Source organism: Gadus morhua, chromosome 7 (genome assembly GCF_902167405.1).
Source record: "Gadus morhua chromosome 7, gadMor3.0, whole genome shotgun sequence".
Taxonomy (NCBI): domain Eukaryota; kingdom Metazoa; phylum Chordata; class Actinopteri; order Gadiformes; family Gadidae; genus Gadus; species Gadus morhua.
The window spans coordinates 33,226,192-33,246,150 of record NC_044054.1 but is presented as its reverse complement, the minus strand read 5'-3'; the positions used below and the strand labels follow the sequence as shown (position 1 = coordinate 33,246,150).

Here is a 19,959-nt window from a genome sequence, read left to right as displayed (position 1 = left end):
TGGCTTACCTAGATGTTTCGATATTTACAACAGATCTGATCATGTCAATATCATTTGTTAAATTTTTAATTTTAAGATTGGATCACTCATTTAATCATAATTCGATGGCAGTCAAATCAAACAGCTATATCGGCCTAAATGAAGCCTGAAGTGTCAAGGGATTTCAATAAAGCATGGGTCAGAATATGCATGTTGCTTTCATAGGCACGTTGATGAATAATTAATTATGAAACTATAACTATCTATTTTTTTTATAAACAATAACAATATTTCATTCATGATCTTGTTATGTTTTATGTGACATCCTTTACGATATTTGCTGAAATATATGTGCTCTATATTTAAAATGAACTCCATTTCCAGTCATCTTTTACAACGTGAACAAACGAATGAAAAACCCTTTCAATTAACACGTTAGTCTTTCAAATTCATCCATAAACACACGTCTTGGCCTATAGGTGTACTATTCACGCCATTTGATGTCATATCTGTATTAAATAACGGGATGAGGACGACACTCCTCCTCGGCGCGGCCATTTTGTTGACAAGCAGCCCGGCATAAAGAGGCTCCATGTCCTTAAAGATTCAAGGCATTACAACACAACCGTGTCTAATGCTTTATTCAGACACACAGCACCACCTTAACCTTGTGGAGACAAACACACATATTGTGGAGACACACACACACCCACACATCACCCACACACACATACTAAAAGAAAAAAAAAACGCCGTCACTGGCGGTTTGAAAAAAGAGGAGCTGCTGTCCTCGGCGACCATTTCGACATCCGACTCATCCCGTGACGTCACCGCCGCCCCCCCCCCCCCGTCCTAATCCAGCCGCTCGAGCCCCGACGCGTTCATTACTGAGAGGCGACGCCGTGACACGCTGCTGCTGCTGCTGCTGCCGTGCTACAGACACCCAGGACAGGACGAACAGACGGACAGGGACCCCGTACACATCCCGAGTAGTGAACCCGAGACAGCGCTCCGACCTCCGGGCTGCAGGCTCTAGAAGATCTCCTTCTCTCCTCTTCCTCCTCCAGAAGAAGATCTCCACCCCGACCAGACGACCCCGCCAGAGGAGCGCTGATCTCCTCCCAGACACCAGCGCTACTCACTGCCTTCAGGAACCCTTTCCACTCCGGATCCAGCCCCGCACGGTCCACCGAGCCCCGCCAGAACCATGTAAGTGCCCGGCTAACCCCCGGGGTTCATGAGTGTTATTATGGGATTGGTTTCCAAGGCGGCGGGTCGCTGTAGCCTGTGGCTCCGTTTCTTCAGTTTATTGAACTGGAAAGTCCTCTACGGTTCAAGCGACAGTGGTTCATCATGGATCCAGTGGATCATCACGGATCCCGGGGCAGGGGCATGAAAACCCATGATTTGTCTTAATAACCTCCACCTTCGACGAGTCACGAGTTTCCGTGGAGCCCGCCACGATGAACCACTGTCGCCTGAACCGAGGAGCGCATCCACGCGTCGCCATTTTATTCTAAGGGCTAATAAGCCCTATGTGCGTGTTTAGAGTGGAGAGGAGCAGACCCACACGGAGTCATGGAACCGTCTCCTGCTGCCAGTCTCCTTCTGGCGATGTGGATTTCAGTGACACGCAATATTTCCAGTCTGGAATGGTTTGGTTTAGGTAAAGAAAAAAACGGGGGGGGGGGGGGACGGGGGGGACTGGACTGTGCGTTTGACCACCAATGATACATTTATTAATCTAAGATCGAGGCTTTCTGTCTGGATAGCGTCCATCGGCCCCTGGTGGGTCTACACTGGTAACGAGGATTAGGAGGACGCGGGCCTTATGAGGAACAGCTCCCTATAAAGAACAGCTCCTTATAAAGAACAGCTCTTTATAATGAGTTATGATGAACACCTCCTTATAACAAACAGATCATTATAAAGTAAATAAATGTAATAATGTAAATGTAAATAATGTACATGTAAATAAAGAACATATCTTTATAATGAACAGCTCCTTATAAAGAACATCTCCTTATAAAGATCTGCTCCTTGTGATGAACAGCTCCTTATGATGAACAGCTCATTTTAAAAGAACAGCTCCTTGTGAAAAACAGTCATGATGAACAGCTCCTTATGATGAACCGCTCCTTATAAAGAACAGTTATGATGAACAGCTCCTTATAAAGAACAGCTCCTTATAAAGAACATATACTTATGATGAACAGTTATGACGAACAGCTCCTTATGAAGAGCAGCTCCTTATAAAGAACAGTTATGATGAACAGTTATGAAGAACAGCTCCTTATAACGATCAGCTCCTTATAACGAAGTGCTCTCTGCTGTAGAACACGCTGGAGGGGGGATCTGTTTTAAAAGCCTGTTGATCACTTAAGATCCGCTTCACTCGCGGCCTCAGGATGCTGTCGACCCACACGACGGACCACACGACCCACGAGCATCAGTATAGGCCTGGTGGTGTTGTCACCTCGTGTGTGTTTGTGTGTGCGTGTGTGTGACAGCCCTCTCTGTCGTCGAGCGTGAGAGAGGGCGGACAGGGAACACAGTGGATTTTTGTTATTCGTTCATTATATCGTTACTCCTGGTTTTATTCATAATCCTATTTCTGTATTCACTCAATCGTAGCGTGTTAATGGTCTTATAATATAACCAACGGGAGGTCTAAAAGTGACCTTGTTAACACCTCACCCCAAGCCATCATGGTATTAAAACAGAAAAGGCATCGCTGGCTAGAGTCCTCTGATATCCCCGCTATTGATCGCATCCCCGCGCGGTGTTTCCATGAGTGTGTGCGTGGTGCTTCACAAAGCAACGCCCTCCACATCACGACGCTCCCTGTCCGGTCGAGTCCCCACCACAGACCCTCTTTGTTCCACAAAAAACAGCCGAAATCATGGATGACCGAGTGTTTCGGCCGTTTGTATCATCATACATACAGGACCCTGCGGTCCTATGATCCGGTAAACCCGCTCAACGACTCCCGCTCGACGGGTCGCTCCCCGGCGCTGTCCGGTGCTGAACGCCGCTCTCCGGTGCTGAAAGACGGCCGCGGAACCCCCGGGGCGAGGTGTAGCACACAACTGGCTAGCACTGTAGCTAACACGACATGTTTATTGGTAGAAAACACCCCGAATATAATATAGTATTAGATGGACGTTGCCTTTATCTCGGGACAGGTTGTCGAACGTCAATGTGAGGAGAAGGTTACGGGGTTGTGGGCTCGGCCTACACGGCTACATGTCAGCTAGCCTGTTGCTGCTAACAGGCTAGTGTTGCCAGATTGGGTATCGCTTGGCTTCTAACAGGCTAGTTGCTAGATTGGCTATCCGTTTGGCTTCTAACAGGCTAGTTGCCATGTTGGGTAGCCTTGTGGCTGCTATGTCAGCCAGCCTATTATCAGTTAGCAGCTGCTGTTAGCAACTCTCAGCAAGCAATATGAGTGTGTTAAATCCATTCGACATTTAATGCTAGTACTACTGTTATAATTATTATCATAGACTATTATTATCATCTAGCCTTAGTATTCATGTTGTAGTGGCCTAGAGGTGCTTAAAATAGAGCTAAGCTGAGCTGGTATTTACACGTATCCCTGGAACGTTCTCACGTAGCCCATAAGGTACGTGTTATCCTCTATTATACGACCCACAGTGTCACTCTACTGCCCTCAAGTCGTGTGTTGACGCCAGCCAAAGGGTTCCTGGTTGGATCCCTGTTGTCCTCAGCCTCCCTGAAGGCCTCCCACAGCATGCCTTCTCCTTAATGGCCTTTATAGGCCCACTATCCTTATTCACGGTGCCTTTCTTTAGATGAACACGTCCTAAATAATAGAATATTAACATTGATCATAGCAGAAAACATCGGAGGGACTTCCTGGATGTGTTGTGAGGGATTAGGAGTGTGCTGGGTGACCTTTACACAGCGATGGGCCTCTCTGCTCTCAGCTCTCAGCTCTCCGCTCTCCGTTCTCCGTTCTCTGTTCTCTGTTCTCTCTGTTCTCTGTTCTCCCTGTTCTCTGTTCTCTCTGTTCTCTGTTCTCTGTTCTTTCTGTTCTCTGTTCTTTCTGTTCTCTGTTCTCTGTTCTCCTCTCTCCATTCTGCTCTCTGTTCTCCTCTCTGCTCTCGGTTCTCCGTTCTCCGTTCTCTGGCTCCAGGTGAGCAGCTCCGTTCAGCCGACGGGCCCCCCCTCTAGGATACCTGCCCCCCTACCTCCCCTGACCCCTCTGAGTGCCGCTGACCTCTGTTCTCTCTGGGGCCGTCTCCCCATGCAGAACGGGGCTAACGATCCCGCTGTACACAGGACTATCCCCTTTCATGAGGGGGTTATTGTTCTAAAAATAGCTAAACGGTCAACTGTTCATTGATCGATCGTTGGGTTGTCTCCTATTTAGTCGTGTTGGCCTGCTTGTTGTAGGTTTTTTGTGAATGCCTTAGTGTGCGTTTGGCTGTTTGTGAGATTGGATTAAATTTAACATTTTCAATGCTGATTACACTTAAGACACAAGACACGGACCATAAATCTATTTATTTCACACATTTGATTTGTTCGTTCATCTGGAGAGAGAGGGAGAGAGGGAGAGAGGGAGAGAGAGAGAGAGAGAGAGAGAGAGAGAGAGAGAGAGAGAGAGAGAGAGAGAGAGAGAGAGAGAGAGAGAGAGAGAGAGAGAGAGAGAGAGAGAGAGAGAGAGAGAGAGAGAGAGAGAGAGAGAGAGAGAGGCCGTGAATCTCCCTCGCCCTCCTTTTGTGTGGAGGCAGCAGCTGAGTACATAGCCCGTCCGCCGCCGCCGCCACCGCGGCGGCTACACGCCCCCCCCAGGCCCCGGCGCACCGGGCCCTATTGTGCGCCTCGTCCGGGGCTATTTTTATCTTTTTCTGGGCCATCCTGTTATGTCCGAGCTCCAACGCTAGCGCTAGTGCTAACGGGCTGTGCGTCCCGGCAGGTCCGCCCCCGCCGGAGCCCCCGGAGCAGATGGAGCCAACCAGCCGCCCAACCTCACCAGCAACCGCCGCCTGCAGCAGACCCAGGCCCAGGTGGACGAGGTAGGGCTGGGCCGCGCCGGGGAGAGCCCGGGACTGGCCTTATTTAATCATATTATCATCATCATATAGGTTATGTTGTTAATATTTCATCACTTGTTATCATAGACACCAGGTCGACGGTGTAGGACCGGACTAGGAACTATTATTATATGTTGTTATTCTTTTATCACATGTGATCATAGACCGCTTCACGGATGAGGTGTGGACCGGGACCATGTTATATGTTACAAGGATGTTATTATTTGATCACATGTAATCATCGACACCAGGTGGACGAGTTGAAAACCCTTATTAACATCATCTTTAACTATTATCATCTTAATAATAATGTTTAAGACTATATACCGTAACCATGTCAGAGTGGCTTCCCTTCTGCCTAACCAGCCCTCCTTAGCGACTCCTCACAATCTAAGGGTTTTTGTGTGATATATATAACGGACTAATCACTCGTTGAGTTATTTTATATTATTAAATTAATATTTCCAGTCTGAACTGAGACAATAGCGAGCAGTGAGCCAACCCTCCTCCTCGGGGGGCTTGGCTCCGCCCCTTCCCAGCATCACAGCCCTGTCTCCGTGGTAACGCTAGGTGGTGGACATCATGCGTGTGAACGTGGACAAGGTGCTGGAGCGTGACCAGAAGCTGTCTGAGCTGGACGACCGGGCCGACGCCCTGCAGGCCGGGGCCTCCCAGTTCGAGACCAGCGCCGCCAAGCTCAAGAACAAGTACTGGTGGAAGAACGCCAAGGTGGGTGGGCCTAGCGACTAGGGCTAGCGGCTAGGGCTAGCGGCTAGCTCAAGAACAAGTACTGGTGGAAGAACGCCAAGGTGGTTGGGCCTAGCGGCTAGGGCTAGCGGCTAGGGCTAGCGGCCGGTGCTAGCGGCTAGCTCAAGAACAAGTACTGGTGGAAGAACACCAAGGTGGGTGGGGCTACCGGCTAGAGATAGTGGACAGAGCTAACGGCTGGAGGTAGCCGCTAGAGCTAGCAGCTAGAGCTAGCGACTAGCGCTAGCAGCTAGAGCTAGCGGCTAGCTCTTGGATGCCAACACTGCAATCCTCGGTTGGAGGCGGTAGGTCGGGAGCAGTGTAACTGACGCCCTCCGGGTTTTTGTGCTAGTGGGAAGCAGCAACCGGCCCAAACAGGGGTAACCTTGTGGAGGTCATCAGCCCGGCCTGGAGGTCTGTTTACAGTCACTATCACACATCAGGATGGAGTGGCTCCATGTCTCTGTGTCTCTGTCTCTCTCTTCGCCTCCCTCTCTCTCTGTCTCTCTCTTTCTCTTTCTTCCCGGTCCATATAAAGTCTCTCACGCCCAGCGGGTTGCTCCTCCTCAGCAGCCTCTAACAGCCTCTCTAACAGCAGCCTCTAACAGCAGCCTCTAACAGCAGCCTCTAACAGCCTCTCTAACAGCAGCCTCTAACAGCATCCTCTATCAGCAGCCTCTATCAGCAGCCTCTATCAGCAGCCTCTATCAGCAGCCTCTAACAGCAGCCTCTCTAACAGCATCCTCTATCAGCAGCCTCTAACAGCCTCTCTAACAGCAGCCTCTAACAGCAGCCTCTCTAACAGTAGCCTCTAACAGCATCCTCTATCAGCAGCCTCTAACAGCCTCTCTAACAGCAGCCTCTCTAACAGTAGCCTCTAACAGCATCCTCTATCAGCAGCCTCTAACAGCAGCCTCTAACAGTAGCCTCTAACAGCATCCTCTATCAGCAGCCTCTAACAGCCTCTCTAACAGCAGCCTCTAACAGCAGCCTCTCTAACAGCAGCCTCTAACAGCAGCCTCTAACAGTAGCCTCTAACAGCATCCTCTATCAGCAGCCTCTAACAGCCTCTCTAACAGCAGCCTCTAACAGCCTCTCTAACAGCAGCCTCTAACAGCATCCTCTATCAGCAGCCTCTAACAGCAGCCTCTCTAACAGCAGCCTCTAACAGCAGCCTCTAACAGTAGCCTCTAACAGTAGCCTCTAACAGCAGCCTCTATCAGCAGCCTCTAATAGCCTCTCTAACAGCCGCCTCTAACAGTAGCCTCTAACAGCATCCTCTATCAGCAGCCTCTAACAGCCTCTCTAACAGCAGCCTCTAACAGCAGCCTCTAACAGCAGCCTCTAACAGCAGCCTCTAACAGCAGCCTCTGCTGTGCTGAACTCCGACCGCGTCACCCAGCGGTGTCGCCGTGAGCGTCTTGTGTTTGTCCAATGAGCAGTCAGACCCAAGGTCGTCCTGACCAATGACCTTCTGCGGAGGAAGCTCATGTCAACCACACACACACACACACACACACACACACACACACACACACACACACACACACACACACACACACACACACACACACACACACACACACGACAGGAGAGACTCGCAGCATAATAAACAGCATAGAACAGTACTCACACGATAGAAGCGGTATCGCTGAATACGTACTGAATACAAACGGAATACGTACAGAATACGTACTGAATGCGTATTGAATACGTACTGAATGCGTTCTGAATACGTACTGAGCGCGTACTGAATGCGTACTGAATACATTCTGAATGCGTACTGAATGCGTTCTGAATGCGTACTGAATGCGTACTGAACACGTACTGAACGCTTACTGAACACGTACTGAATACGTACTGAATGCGTACTGAACGCGTACTGAACGCGTACTGAACACAGACTGAATACGTACTGAATGCGTACTGAACGCGTACTGAAAGCGTACTGAATGCGTACCGATGTGAACAGACATGGAGGATTGATTCCACGCTGGGTAGAGGACTCAGTGAAGGAGACGAGGCTGTAGGAGACAGAAGAGGACGCTCTCGGGCCCTGGCTTTGTAAATGTTTAATGGAATGCAGCCCGCCTCACTCAGAGAGTAGGTGATGATCCTCATAAATAATATATGGTATATACATAATATACATCAATATGAATAATATACCAGGCCGGTTTGTTTCTGGCCTGGTGGGATGAATATGTTAACAGGTGGTAGATTGAGTGAAGCTATTGATCGCCTGAGTCTGAGTTCTTGTCTCTGCGTTATGTGGACATGAAGGATGAGGTGCTCTGATGAAATGTGTTTTTAATAAAGTTTCATGTTTTCTTTCCACCTCTTTTTAGATGATGATTATTCTGGGTGTGATTTGCCTGATTGTCGTCATCGTCATTATTGGTAAGGATCAATAACCAATACTATCGATCGATCATCATATCTTATCAACTGTTGAACTGTGTTACACTCATCAGTTCCAAGAGCATGAAATAATTGTAATCATTGTTTTCTTGATACTGCAATGTTGGACATAGCTTCTCAAACAATCTAGACCATTTGGACATAAACACCCTATTGTAACCGACTTAATGTGGAACCACTAATCTTCTGACACCACTGTTTCCTGTGTCTCCCCTCTGTTTCCTGTGTGCGCCCCCTCTGTGTGTCCCACAGTGTACTTCAGCACCTAAGAAGAGTTGTTCCTACCCCAGTCTCCACCCACGCCCTCGCAACAACAAACGTCCTCAAATTGACGACCAAATTAACCACTGGTGATGAGTTTAGTTTCCAATTCTTCCCCCTGTCCCCCTCCACGCCCACCGATTGGTCTCGATATGCCCCCCCCCACCCTGCCGGGGCCCCGCGGCCCCCACCACCTCGCCTCTGGACCCCTGTGGTATTTGTCCTGTGAGTCTGTGGCCCCCGTCTCCTTTCTAGGCTCAGCGGCTTTTCGATTGGCCGTTCTGCCGAGCAAACACTGCGATCGGCGGCTAGAGGAGGAGCGGCGACGGCGTTAATGTGACTGGAATATATAGTTCTTTGTAGAGTTTTATTCTGATATATACATATATATATATACTGTTTTTTGTAGGTGTGTGTGCGTGCGAGTGCTTTTTTGTACTTTTTGAGTTTTGTATTCATTTCTCCGTCTGCTTCGGTGTCAGCCCGCGCAGCCCGGGCGTAGCATGTGACCGCGACCCCGCCGCCGGACCCCCGCTGTGCGTCTCGCACGCCCCCATCGGTCCGGCGCGGCTTGCGGTTTTTCCCAAGCGAGCGCCGAGCAGGTTGTCAGCGTTCCCGTATGTTCACGTCATGGTCTAGGAACGTAACATGAAGGCGTTCCCGTCGACGTTGTGGTAGAACCATCTCACGCTATCCGTAAAATACGCCGTCGTAAAACATCTTCTGGACCAATGAAATGTAAGACGTTCCGTGATGTCACTGTCCTAGACCATTCCAACGACATACTAATCGTTAGCTCTAATGGGTGTCGATATTCTCTGTGATCAATATTTCTATTCATCTTCATCTTCATTTTTTATGAACCCACACCCGGTCTGCATGCATTTTTCTCTCTTGACGATTTCAGAAAAGAAACTGCCATAGTTCTTGGACCAATGTCTGTAGATGTTAATTTTGTAACGTTTTTTCTTAGTGTCTTATTTCGAAAACATTCCTTCATTGCAGTCTAGTGCAAATGCTCATAATGTAGCACATGTAAGTATCTTTAAAAGAGCTACCGTATGGTTCAAAGCCCTGTCACGATGTCCTAATAGAAGCATAAAATACAATCATTCTTTTAGCTGTAAGGGTTAGACTTTTGGTATTTAAATTGGGTTTTAATTTGATCATATATACGATGCTTTCTTTTTGTAATATATATGTATATGATATGTTACCATAAACACGTATACTATGATGTCGTAAATACCATAGAAGATATAAAAAAATAACGTAAGTAAGACTCAACTTAACCGTAGAACAGAGAGCGGCGTCGTCGGGTTAGCTCTCAGCGCTAGTAGCCTCCGCTTCAGAAGCCCTGAAGCTCTTATATCAGAGGAGGGCCGACGTCACCGCCCCGCACACAATATAACCCGGGAACCCCTTTCAAACGCACAAAAGAGAAAGCTTGTTTTTGATGGCGCTACTGTCTCAAGGCCCGGCCGCTGACAGGCCCTTAGCCGGCAGGGCCACACTTAACAAACCAACCCCCCCCCCCCCCATTCAGCCCGGCTGGCCCTCAGAGGCACAGGGACTCGTTGGTTCTGGCGTTCGGCTACAGAACCCCAGCCCTCCGCCGGGGGTCCAGAGAGCGGTTCAGCTGAACGTGTGTGAGCGTGGGAGGAGCCTTCCCACCGACCGGCTCAAGGGCGTTCGGTGACTCTTGTTTTCTTTGCTTTCGCGTTGCGTCTCTCTCTCAGTTTTACTCCCAATAGTCAAGGCCTTTTTTTCTTTTTTATGTACGATAGATTATATTTATATAATAGTATATTTTTATGTGAGGCAGGCGCCGCGGCAGGGGGGGCGGTCCTTCGCGGTGTTCTGTCGCGGCGTCCGCCGGGTTTTTGTAACTGAGCTCCGCGCGTTATTCACTGCCAAGTATCTGGGGAGAGAGACCCTTATCCTTTAGGTTGCACTTATTTCTGTTCGTGGACCCCCGTCCTGGTCCGGTCACCTGACCTGTCGAGGGACACTCTTCGTTATCGGTTTTCCAAACTTTTCCTAAGGTCTCACACATCTTCACTGAACCAGAGCACCAAGCCGGGGCCCCCCGCTGTCACCAGGTGGGGCGCCCCCTGCTGTCACCAGGTGGGGCGCCCCCGGCCGCATGCTGCCGGATCCACCACTCTCTCTATCCACTGCTCCTTCTGTCTACGGGCTGCAAGACATGCACCTCCGGGGTGTGCGTGCGTGCGTGCGTGCGTGCGTGCGTGCGTGCGTGCGTGTGTGTGTGTGTGTATGTGTGTGTACCTGCGTGTGGTGTGGTGTGTGTGTGTGTGTGTGTGTGTGTGTGTGCGCGTGTGTGTTCAGTAGTTGTAGCTCCACCTGCCTTTGGGAATATCCCCGGTTTATCCCGACAGATTAGGCTGCTTAACCGCTAAGGGCGTGTTTGTTTCCATGGCAACCTAAGTAGCCGGGGGAGGGGGAGGGGCCGAGTTTAGAGGCCTGACGGACAGACAGACCGGGGCTCCGCCCCTCTCTGGGTGAGGAACGTTATCGCTATTTTTAACCAAAGACCAGATTTTTTTATGCTTATGCTGCCATTTGCCATCAAAAACAAGTCAAAGGGAAACTCTCAAGAATATAAAGAATACAATAAGGATACTTTTGAAGATTCCCCTCAACATAAGAGAGATCTTAACGTAGAGAGAACCTCGACCCGCCCTTCTAACCCTTACAGGCGACATGTCACGCAGACGGTAGTTCAACGTGCCCTTTGACATATGCAAGGTGAAACCCCAACGATAAAGACTCCCGGGAGCGAGGACGCGAGCGTCGGGAGGTCGAGATCCTGTACCCGATAATAGCACAACTCTTCTTCTGTTCCGTGTCTCCATAGTGCTCGCGAGTGTTTTCAAATCAAAAGACGTGTGTGACTTTTAACTCTAGATGTTAGATTAAAAAACTAGAAAAAAAAAAAACTACAAAAACAGCTGCAAAACATCTGTATCGTGTGGTGTTGTACCGGGGTTTAGTGGCGCCGGAGAGCCCAGCTCTTCAGGTTATTACCAAGCTAACAAAAGATTCAGCTCCAAAGGCAAACCTGTACCGTTTGATTTTGCTGGTATGAATATATATATAACATATATATATATATATATATATATAACGTGTCCCAGTTCCAGCCGTCCACAGCGGCGGGAGCGTCCCAGTGGAATCAGACGACTTGGCGTCCCTACGGATTGGGGTAGGACCGCCGGGTGTCTCCGTACGTCCGTCCGTCCACCAGCGACCTTTGCGCGGTCGCCGTGACGACGCAGAAGTCCTTCTCTTTGCGGTCGTGTTACTTTTCGGTTTTCGTTTGGTGTGTTGTCAGGTTGTGAGAGGAGAAGTGTGCGTATTCGAACACAACAGCACTTGTTTGTCGTTTTTGTTTAGTTTGGTTGGTTTTTGGCGGGAAACACGACGTTGGGCTAAATGTTGTAGCGTGTTGTTGTCTTCTCCGGGAAAAAAGATCAGAGATCTCGATAAAGGCTGTGTTTAACTCATGGGGGGAGCGATGGCCGTGTTAGTCCAGATTATGAGGTGCACATTGAGAGCTTGGTTTGAAAGCACAGAGGGAGGGGGGGGACAAACAGCATAATAAAGAGGCTAAGGCTAACCACTAGCCCCTCATGGCAGAGACGCAGCCTAAGGAGGGACCCTTTCGAGTCTCTGATTCCCCCGGAGAGGGTCGCCATTCAAGATACAACGTCCTAGAAATCAACTTTTATTTTTAAAGAAATTATAAAAAACGAACCCCCACATATGACTTTTCTTTGCTCCACGTTCCATGATCTGTTTGTGTAAAAGCACTGTTTGGTGAACGCCAAGAACAGAGTGGGACGACGGTGGGACGACGGCGGAGGGAACAGAGTTAACCGTCGTCCAGAACGCTCCGAGTGGTTCTGTGGTTTGTGTTCGACGGTCGCTCCCGTATCCAATATCAATACCGATAGAAAAAAACCTTTTTATTATTTTCTTCTGGAGAAGCGGCTGTTTAGTGTTTCTTAGGGACTGGTGGGGCTAGGGGCCCGCGTTGGCCCCGGCTGCTGGGCCTATCAGGAGGGACGGACCCAGGGGCCGCCGGCAATGTGCTCAGTCCAGACTTTATTTTGTTATTAGTTTATCTTTTGGTTTTATATCGATAGATTTATTGTGCTGTCATTTGATATGGGATTAGAACGTCAAGGAGTTTGCGTCTGTGTAAATGAGTGGAAATTTAATTGAAAAACAGAAGTACATAAAATAACTGTAGTGTAAATCTATCAATGTGTTATTATATTGATGAACATCATGAAATATATGTATATTGGAAAAAAATACTTTGGATGTGTGATTTATTTTGTGTATGCTGTGAGACACACACACACACACACACACACACACACACACACACACACACACACACACACACACACACACACAGGTAGGTAGGGTGCGTGAGATACGCAAAATAAGCACGAGGAACAATGATCAAAACATTAACGTATCTTCACACACGTTTTGGTGACATAATATGTGCTGTTGCTGAATGACGTCATCTCGAGCTGTTGCCACGACGCCACCTCCCGGTGAAGCCGACGAACTGGAGGTCCTTCAAACACGGTAAAAAACAAAATGCCGGTATTACTTGACGCGCTGAAATTTGACATTACTACTAAGGCACTACTAATGAAGACATTATCAATCCCGAAAATAACGGCAGCGGTGTAAATCGTGTTCGTTCGTACAGTAACAGACAGTTGTGATGTGTATGCTCCATATTAGCGGCAGGGTCCAAGCCCCGCCCCCTGAGATGACTCATCGCAGTTACACCATACGGCCGCCAGGTGTCACCACCGCTCCTGTTTTATTATGGATTAATTGCGTCGTCTTATTTAACTATAATTCATATAATTTTAAATGTCAATTATTGGTCCTAAGTACTACTGTACCACAATACTAACAGTGTCCTTTCTGGAGGGGAAAGCCGGACTCCGACTACCTATCATAGAGTAGGCCTATCTTCATCCCTGACTCGGAAAGGAAGGAATTTCTTCACCTCACTAAACTAAAGCTAAAACCTAACCCAGCGTTTATAACTATAGCCCCTTGAAACAAAAGCTTATACCAGTCGTGGTTCGGCGTTGTCGAGACTGATTATACTGATCACCAATTTCAGCTGTCAGAATATAGTCCATGTTGTTTAATTGTTACTCTTACACGCTTAATCTTCCAAACTTCCCTTCTGACATCTGAGTTATTCTTAGCATCTTGGCCACAAAGAATGCGCGTGGAGAGAGGAGAATAACGTTCACAGTAGACGTGTCCCCTCCAGTCTGCATATGGTACGGTCCAATCTGCCGGCTATTGTAGTTGTGTCCCCTCCCGTCTGTAGATGGTACGGTCCACTCTGCCTTCTATAGTAGATGTGTGTCCCCTCCCGTCTGCAGATGGTACGGTCCACTCTGCGTGCTGTAGCCTGCCTGCCAAACTTTGGCACTGTGGAACTTTCGAGAAGGTTCCGGATTCGGAATCGGAATGTTCTAGAACGCACCTAAACCTCTTCTAGATCTAGAACAACATCGTAGGCGTTCTAGAACGTTCTCCTGCCGTGCTATTTGTATGTGAGTGAGGTCTCTGTGGGGGGGCTGACTGACCCAGACCAGTCACAGATCCACCCCCCCCCCCCCCCCCCCCCCCCCCCCCACACACACACACACACACAATCAATCTACCCCCCACAAACACATAAACACCCTGTTTCCTCCGATGACTGTCTGAGAGGAATGTGCGACTCCGTTCTCCAGGGTTTGGGCAGGAGAACCGGGAATGTCCGGTTCCCCTTTGGTTTAAATGTCAGACCCCCCCCCACACACACACACACACACACACACACTCACACTCACACACATTCCTTCTCTATCTGGTCAGACCCGGTTCGCACTGAACACGTCTGACCTTAATCTGATCTCCCCATGGACAGGATCTAACGCACAACACGTCCAACACTTTAACTCTGTTGGACTTCAGATTTTTCGTTACTGATTTCAAGATTTTTTGGGGTATTTTATGATCTATTTGCGCTCCTCTTTTTCTTCGACCTTTGTATTATTATCGTAGGTCTATCTCATTGATGTTATTTGATTAACTTTCAAGCAGTTTAGTCAACCCTTCAAATCCGATGACTTTTTTTCCTAACCCCAAAATTACAATATATTGTTATTTCAATTCATTTTGAAAGGGGATTATATGCTCCTTCTTGGACATTATCTGAAAGACTTAAGTCGGCAGGCAGCAGCCTTTGTGTCTTCAACACAAAAAATATGAATGCTCCAAAAACATAAATCTGGTAAAATCCTTCCTAAAGACCTCAGTGGTCTGCCGTCACTTCCCCGAGCAGCCAGACCCCCAGACCTCCTCTGTCTGGATCCAGCCCCCCAGACCTCCTCTGTCTGGATCCAGCCCCCCCAGCTGCGGCTCTTCTCCCTGCGGACGTCTCCATCTGTTCAGCTCAGCAGACGCGTCCTCAGCACAGAGCCATCGTCCCAGAGGGAGACCACACCGAACAACTGACCTCACACGCTTTCACCCAAAGAGTCAATAAGTCCATTTGTCAAAAGAAAGAGAAACACAATATATCGCTGTCGGTACAGTAAGGATGCTCAGACAACCAAGTGCCAAGCAGTAGCAATCGCTAGGGTAACCCATTCCCCGTATTCACCAAAGGTAGCTAGGATAAGATGCTACACAACGCAGAGTACTATTTTTATGTGCCAGGACGTAAAACATACAATAAAAGGTGTAAGAGGTACTCCCAACGCTCTGGTACTTGAGAGTGGCTCCCCTTCGCGGGTTGTGTTCCCCCCGGGGTTCATGAGTCCACGATGTGTTCGTTGGGGTTCGGATTACAGTGTAACACGAGGGTCTGCTGTTGCTGCTTTATGAGTTTATTCTGGAGGAATGCGGGGGAGACGCGGACATGTTGGGCTTCACAGCCCCGCAGGCTCCAAGCGCCGTCGCTCCACCTGCACACGCGTCAGCCCCGCGGCCCCGCACACCTTCACCCCCCCCCGGTCCACCATCACCCCCCAGGCCTGACCTACCGTCACCCCCCAGCCCTGACACACCATCACCACCCCCCAAGCCCGACCGGAGGACTGACACACACTCCAACAAGTACTATTCAACCACGTTACCGAAAACTTCCGGAAACGGTCAAAATACCCCCGATGGTTGCGGTAATAGTCGGCCACATTGTGAAATGTCCTAATGCTGGAGGAATGCCTCCAGACCAGAGACGTTAGCGATCCCTCTGGAGGAGATTAAAGGTCTCCTCAGACCCCCTCTCTCCCTGGATGCCCCTCTGGCCGGCCCTGGGTCCAGGGTTGTTATGGGGGAGGGAAGCCATCTGGTGTTAATCATACGTTTCTTCACCGACCGCCCTCCCCCGCCTGAATCACCCCCCATCGTCTCCCCCCTGCTGTGTGCGGTGAGCTGTTAGGATCCCTCTCTCTCGGTCCCTCTCTTCCAACAACTTCACCCCCGCTCTCAAACTCCTACTCACTTCCCTCTCTCAGTCCCTCCTCCCTGAACCGTTCCTAACCACGATCGAGAACTTTCACCAACGTCTACAGCCCTCTCTCTCTCTCTCTCTCTCTCTCCGCCCTCTCCAGAAAGCCTCCTCTCTCCCTCTCGTCTCCCCTCCGTCTCCCAACGTCTCCTCTGCAGTGTGCTGTAGCTCGCTGAGGACTCTGCATCATGGATCGTCCCGGGTGTATGTTGATGGCCCGCTCCTTCCTGCTGTACCTCAGCGCTGCATGGCTCCTGGCTGCGACCCGCGCCCAGCAGAGCAACTTCACCAGGTGAGGACCTCCACCCTCCATTCAGATAGGAACCTCCAGGCATCGCACTCACACGGCTCCTCAGGCCGATCGCAGCGCCTCAGGGGACGGGATGAGGGAGCGTACTGTAGAGGTGAGGGGCTTTCATGTTCCCGGTTCAAACCCAGAACATTGTCCACAGCATACCCTGTAGTTATCCCTGAGCAGGACCCTAACCCTAACCCTCACCCTAACTCTCATCCTAACCCCTAACCCTGACCCTAACCCTACCCCTAACCCTGACCCTAACTCTCACCCTAACACTGACCCTAACCCTAACCCTGACCCTAACCCTACCCCTGACCCTAACCCTAACTCTCACCCTAACCCTGACCCTAACACTGACCCTAACCCTACCCCTAACCCTGACCCTAACTCTCACCCTAACCCCTAACCCTGACCCTAACCCTACCCCTGACCCTAACTCTCACCCTAACCCTGACCCTGACCCTAACCCTACCCCTTACCCTTTACCCTAACCCTCACACTAACCCCTAACCCTCCCCCTAACCCTCATCTTAGAGTACCATATTAAGCGCTATATAAATTTCATTTATTATTATTATTATTATCTTAACCCCTAACCCTCACCCTCACCCTAGCCCTCTTACTATCCCCTCCCCCTAACCCTAACCCTTAACCCTAGCCCCTAACCCTCACCCTAACCCTCTTCCTATCCCCTCCCCCTAACCCTTACCCTTAACCCTAGCCCCTACCTGCTCATAGTGGCACGTACCTCAAAGGACAGCTGCTGTAGACGCTATGTGGGATTTGTTCTGCTAGGTGATAAATAGTGAAGAAGATTGAATAAACGTATCATGGCATCAGACGATAACGATGAAGACCAAAGACCACCATCCTCCAACACACACACAAATACACACCACACACACACAGAACAACTAAACACCACACACACACACACACACACACACACACACACACACACACACACACACACACACACACACACACACACACACACACACACAAACTAACACACCACACACATACACACACAACCAAACAAACACACACTAACAAACCCACTCACATCCTCTGTGTTTAAGTGTCTGCATGTCTTTGTGTCCGTCTGTGTGTCTGCGTGTCTGTGTGTCTTCGTGTCCGTCTGTCTGTCTGTCTGTGTGTCTGTGTGTCTGTCTGTCTGTCTGTCCCCCTGGTCCGTGGTGTGGTCGCTGCCTCCTGCTGTTGTTGTTGGACCCGCTGAGCGAGTCAGGCTCTAGCTGCCGTGACTCAGAGTTGACCCAGATGTTTCCAGATGTTATTCTGCCTGTGGGGTCTGTTTTCCTGGCTCAAAGAGTCGCGTCCCACACAGCCAGCCCTGAAGATTATAATTATTTATTCTTTACTCTGGTTGAGAAGTATTTTTCTAGGAAAGAAACGTTTGTTTGAACGTTTACGCTGAAGGATTTCATGTGCCTCAGATATGGCACGCATTCAGGAAGTTCGGATTTGTTCCAGAGCTTTCTGATCGCTCCCAACCTTTCTACATCAACAACTGTAACGAGCCGGAGATCAATATTGGACGAGCAGCAAAGATTCTTCAAATCGTGCTTCGTGACCGATTTCCTTGAAGCCTGAACGGGCCAAGTGCATTTCTCCCTTTCTGCTGCTTTGGTCTGCAGAGACGCTCGCAGCTTCAGTTGTCTGAACCACAGCCTCTGATTTACTGCTTTTCGGCTCTCTGTCCTGCTGAAGCCGACAGTGGGTCTAATGATACGTTAAGATCATCTCCCACAACACCATAAATACCTCAGTAGATGTAGAGATAAGACACTGGAAGTATTGCAACACAAGCTTTCTAATCCAGTGAGATACTAGAACCTAACTCTGAACCCCGTCCTGCTTTAGCCCCCAGCCTCAGATTGGAGAGCAGCGTTTATGCTGACATAAAATATCTGAGGGAGGATTTTGGCGAGCGATCAGTTTCTTTCAATAGTCTGTTTCCTGCCCATGGGGCCGTCTTGAGACACAGAGTAAACAAGACTTACTGTTTTGTTTACACTGAGGGGATGTTTTTGGCGAGCGATCTGTTTCTTTCAATAGTCTGTTTCCTGTCCTTCGGGACTCAGAGTAAACAAGTCTTAGTGTTTTGTTGTCTCATTACCGCATGAAACGGCGTGACGTCTATGAGGTAATATTGGAGGAATGCAGCTTACTGTTGGATATTTGAGGCTATTTTGACCCACGTTGGAAGACCGAGTGATGCTAATGATGTGTCTGAAGTTAGCCAGACCAGAGGCTGTGGAAAGTTCCAGTAATTCCACTCGTCCATCTCCTGTGGCTTCCAAGAAACGCTCTTGTGAAGTATAGTAGATTACTTTCTGCTGAGTGTTGCAATATTCCTAGAATTCTTCAAGTCATTCCGGTGATTTAGTTATTAGTTATTTGTGACGGCAGGAATGTAGGCCTATCTCAAAACGTGCAAATGCCCAGGGGAGTGTAGTAATACTGATGAAACAGATCATATCAGAGTTATAACAGATCATCACGTCAACTATATCCTACCTTACCCAGCAAGAGGGTTATTATTCATATATCACAATATCACCTCATCCTCACAAAGAAAGTTTAAATTAGTATATTTCCTTTGAATATTAAAGTAATATATATCACATTTGCGTATTAAAGTAATGGATTACATTTATGGATCGCAACCATCCCTCCTTTAGGTTCCTTCTCATGGATTATGAACACACTTTAAATTAAACTTTAGTTTTAGGGATTTATAAAGATATACATGGGTCTGGAGATTATCTATATTTTCTATTGCTAAGCTATTTGTTGTTGGGTCTTCAACCGGTACCACAAAAACCCAACCTAGCAGAACCCAACCTCAAGCTAACGCCGCTCTACCCGGGGTGTGCTGACGGTGTCTGTCGTCCTCTGACCCCGGGACCTCCCGTCTCCAGGCCGGTCTTCCAGTGCGGCGGTGACCTGGTGTCCGACTCCGGCTTCGTAGGCAGTGAGGACTTCCCCAGCTACTACAAACCCAACAGCAAGTGCACCTGGCGCATCACGGTGGGTCCCCCCCCTGGGGTCCAGCTCTCTGTCTGCTCTCCGGCGTGCAGGACGTCACTTTAGCCTAGCAGGTAGTGAGGGTTGACTTGTAACCGAAAGGTTGCTAGTCCGATCCCCGGCTCCTCCTAGCTTTGTGGTTGTTGATGTGTCCCTGAGCGAGACGCCTCCCCCTGAAGGCTCCTGACGGGCTGGGTGTCGCCTGGGGTGTCTCTACCTGGTGTGTGAGTGTGTGAGCGAAACTTGTAAGTCGCTCTGGATAAAAGCTTCAGCAGAATCCCCTAAAATGTAAAAAATGTAAATTGTTACAACTGCCAGGTCCCCGAAGGCAACGTGGTCATGCTGACGTTCCGTGTGATGGACCTGGAGGCGGACTCGCTCTGTCGCTATGACTACCTGGACGCGTACAACGGCCACTCCAACATGAAGCAGAAGCTGGGGCGCTTCTGTGGAACGTTCCGGCCCGGCGCGCTGATCTCCACCAGCAACACCCTGATGCTGGACATGGTCTCCGACGACGGGAACCAGGGCCGCGGCTTCGTGGCCTACTTCAGCGGCATCGCGCC

The 19,959-nt window shown here is 49.3% G+C and overlaps 2 protein-coding genes across 3 annotated transcripts in view; both read left to right on the top strand.

Moving 5' to 3' along the window:
• The first annotated feature begins 836 nt into the window (after positions 1 to 836).
• Positions 837 to 12,814, top strand: vamp2 (vesicle-associated membrane protein 2). The gene is made up of 5 exons (XM_030361323.1): positions 837 to 1,188; positions 4,925 to 5,024; positions 5,613 to 5,771; positions 8,138 to 8,189; positions 8,463 to 12,814. Coding segments are annotated over exons 1-5 (330 nt in total). The 5' UTR covers positions 837 to 1,186; the 3' UTR covers positions 8,480 to 12,814.
• A 3,283-nt stretch (positions 12,815 to 16,097) lies between these two features.
• Positions 16,098 to 19,959, top strand: part of pcolcea (procollagen C-endopeptidase enhancer a) — a 10,040-nt gene continuing 6,178 nt past the window's right edge. For both annotated transcript variants that reach the window (XR_003977340.1, XM_030361277.1), the window contains exons 1-3: positions 16,098 to 16,336; positions 19,288 to 19,396; positions 19,712 to 19,959. The exon at positions 19,712 to 19,959 is cut by the window's right edge and continues 11 nt beyond it. Coding sequence is in view for 1 of the 2 variants with exons in the window: in XM_030361277.1 (XP_030217137.1) it covers positions 16,233 to 16,336; positions 19,288 to 19,396; positions 19,712 to 19,959 (461 nt within the window). In the remaining variant the exon portion in view is untranslated. The remainder of the gene's footprint in view (positions 16,337 to 19,287; positions 19,397 to 19,711) is intronic.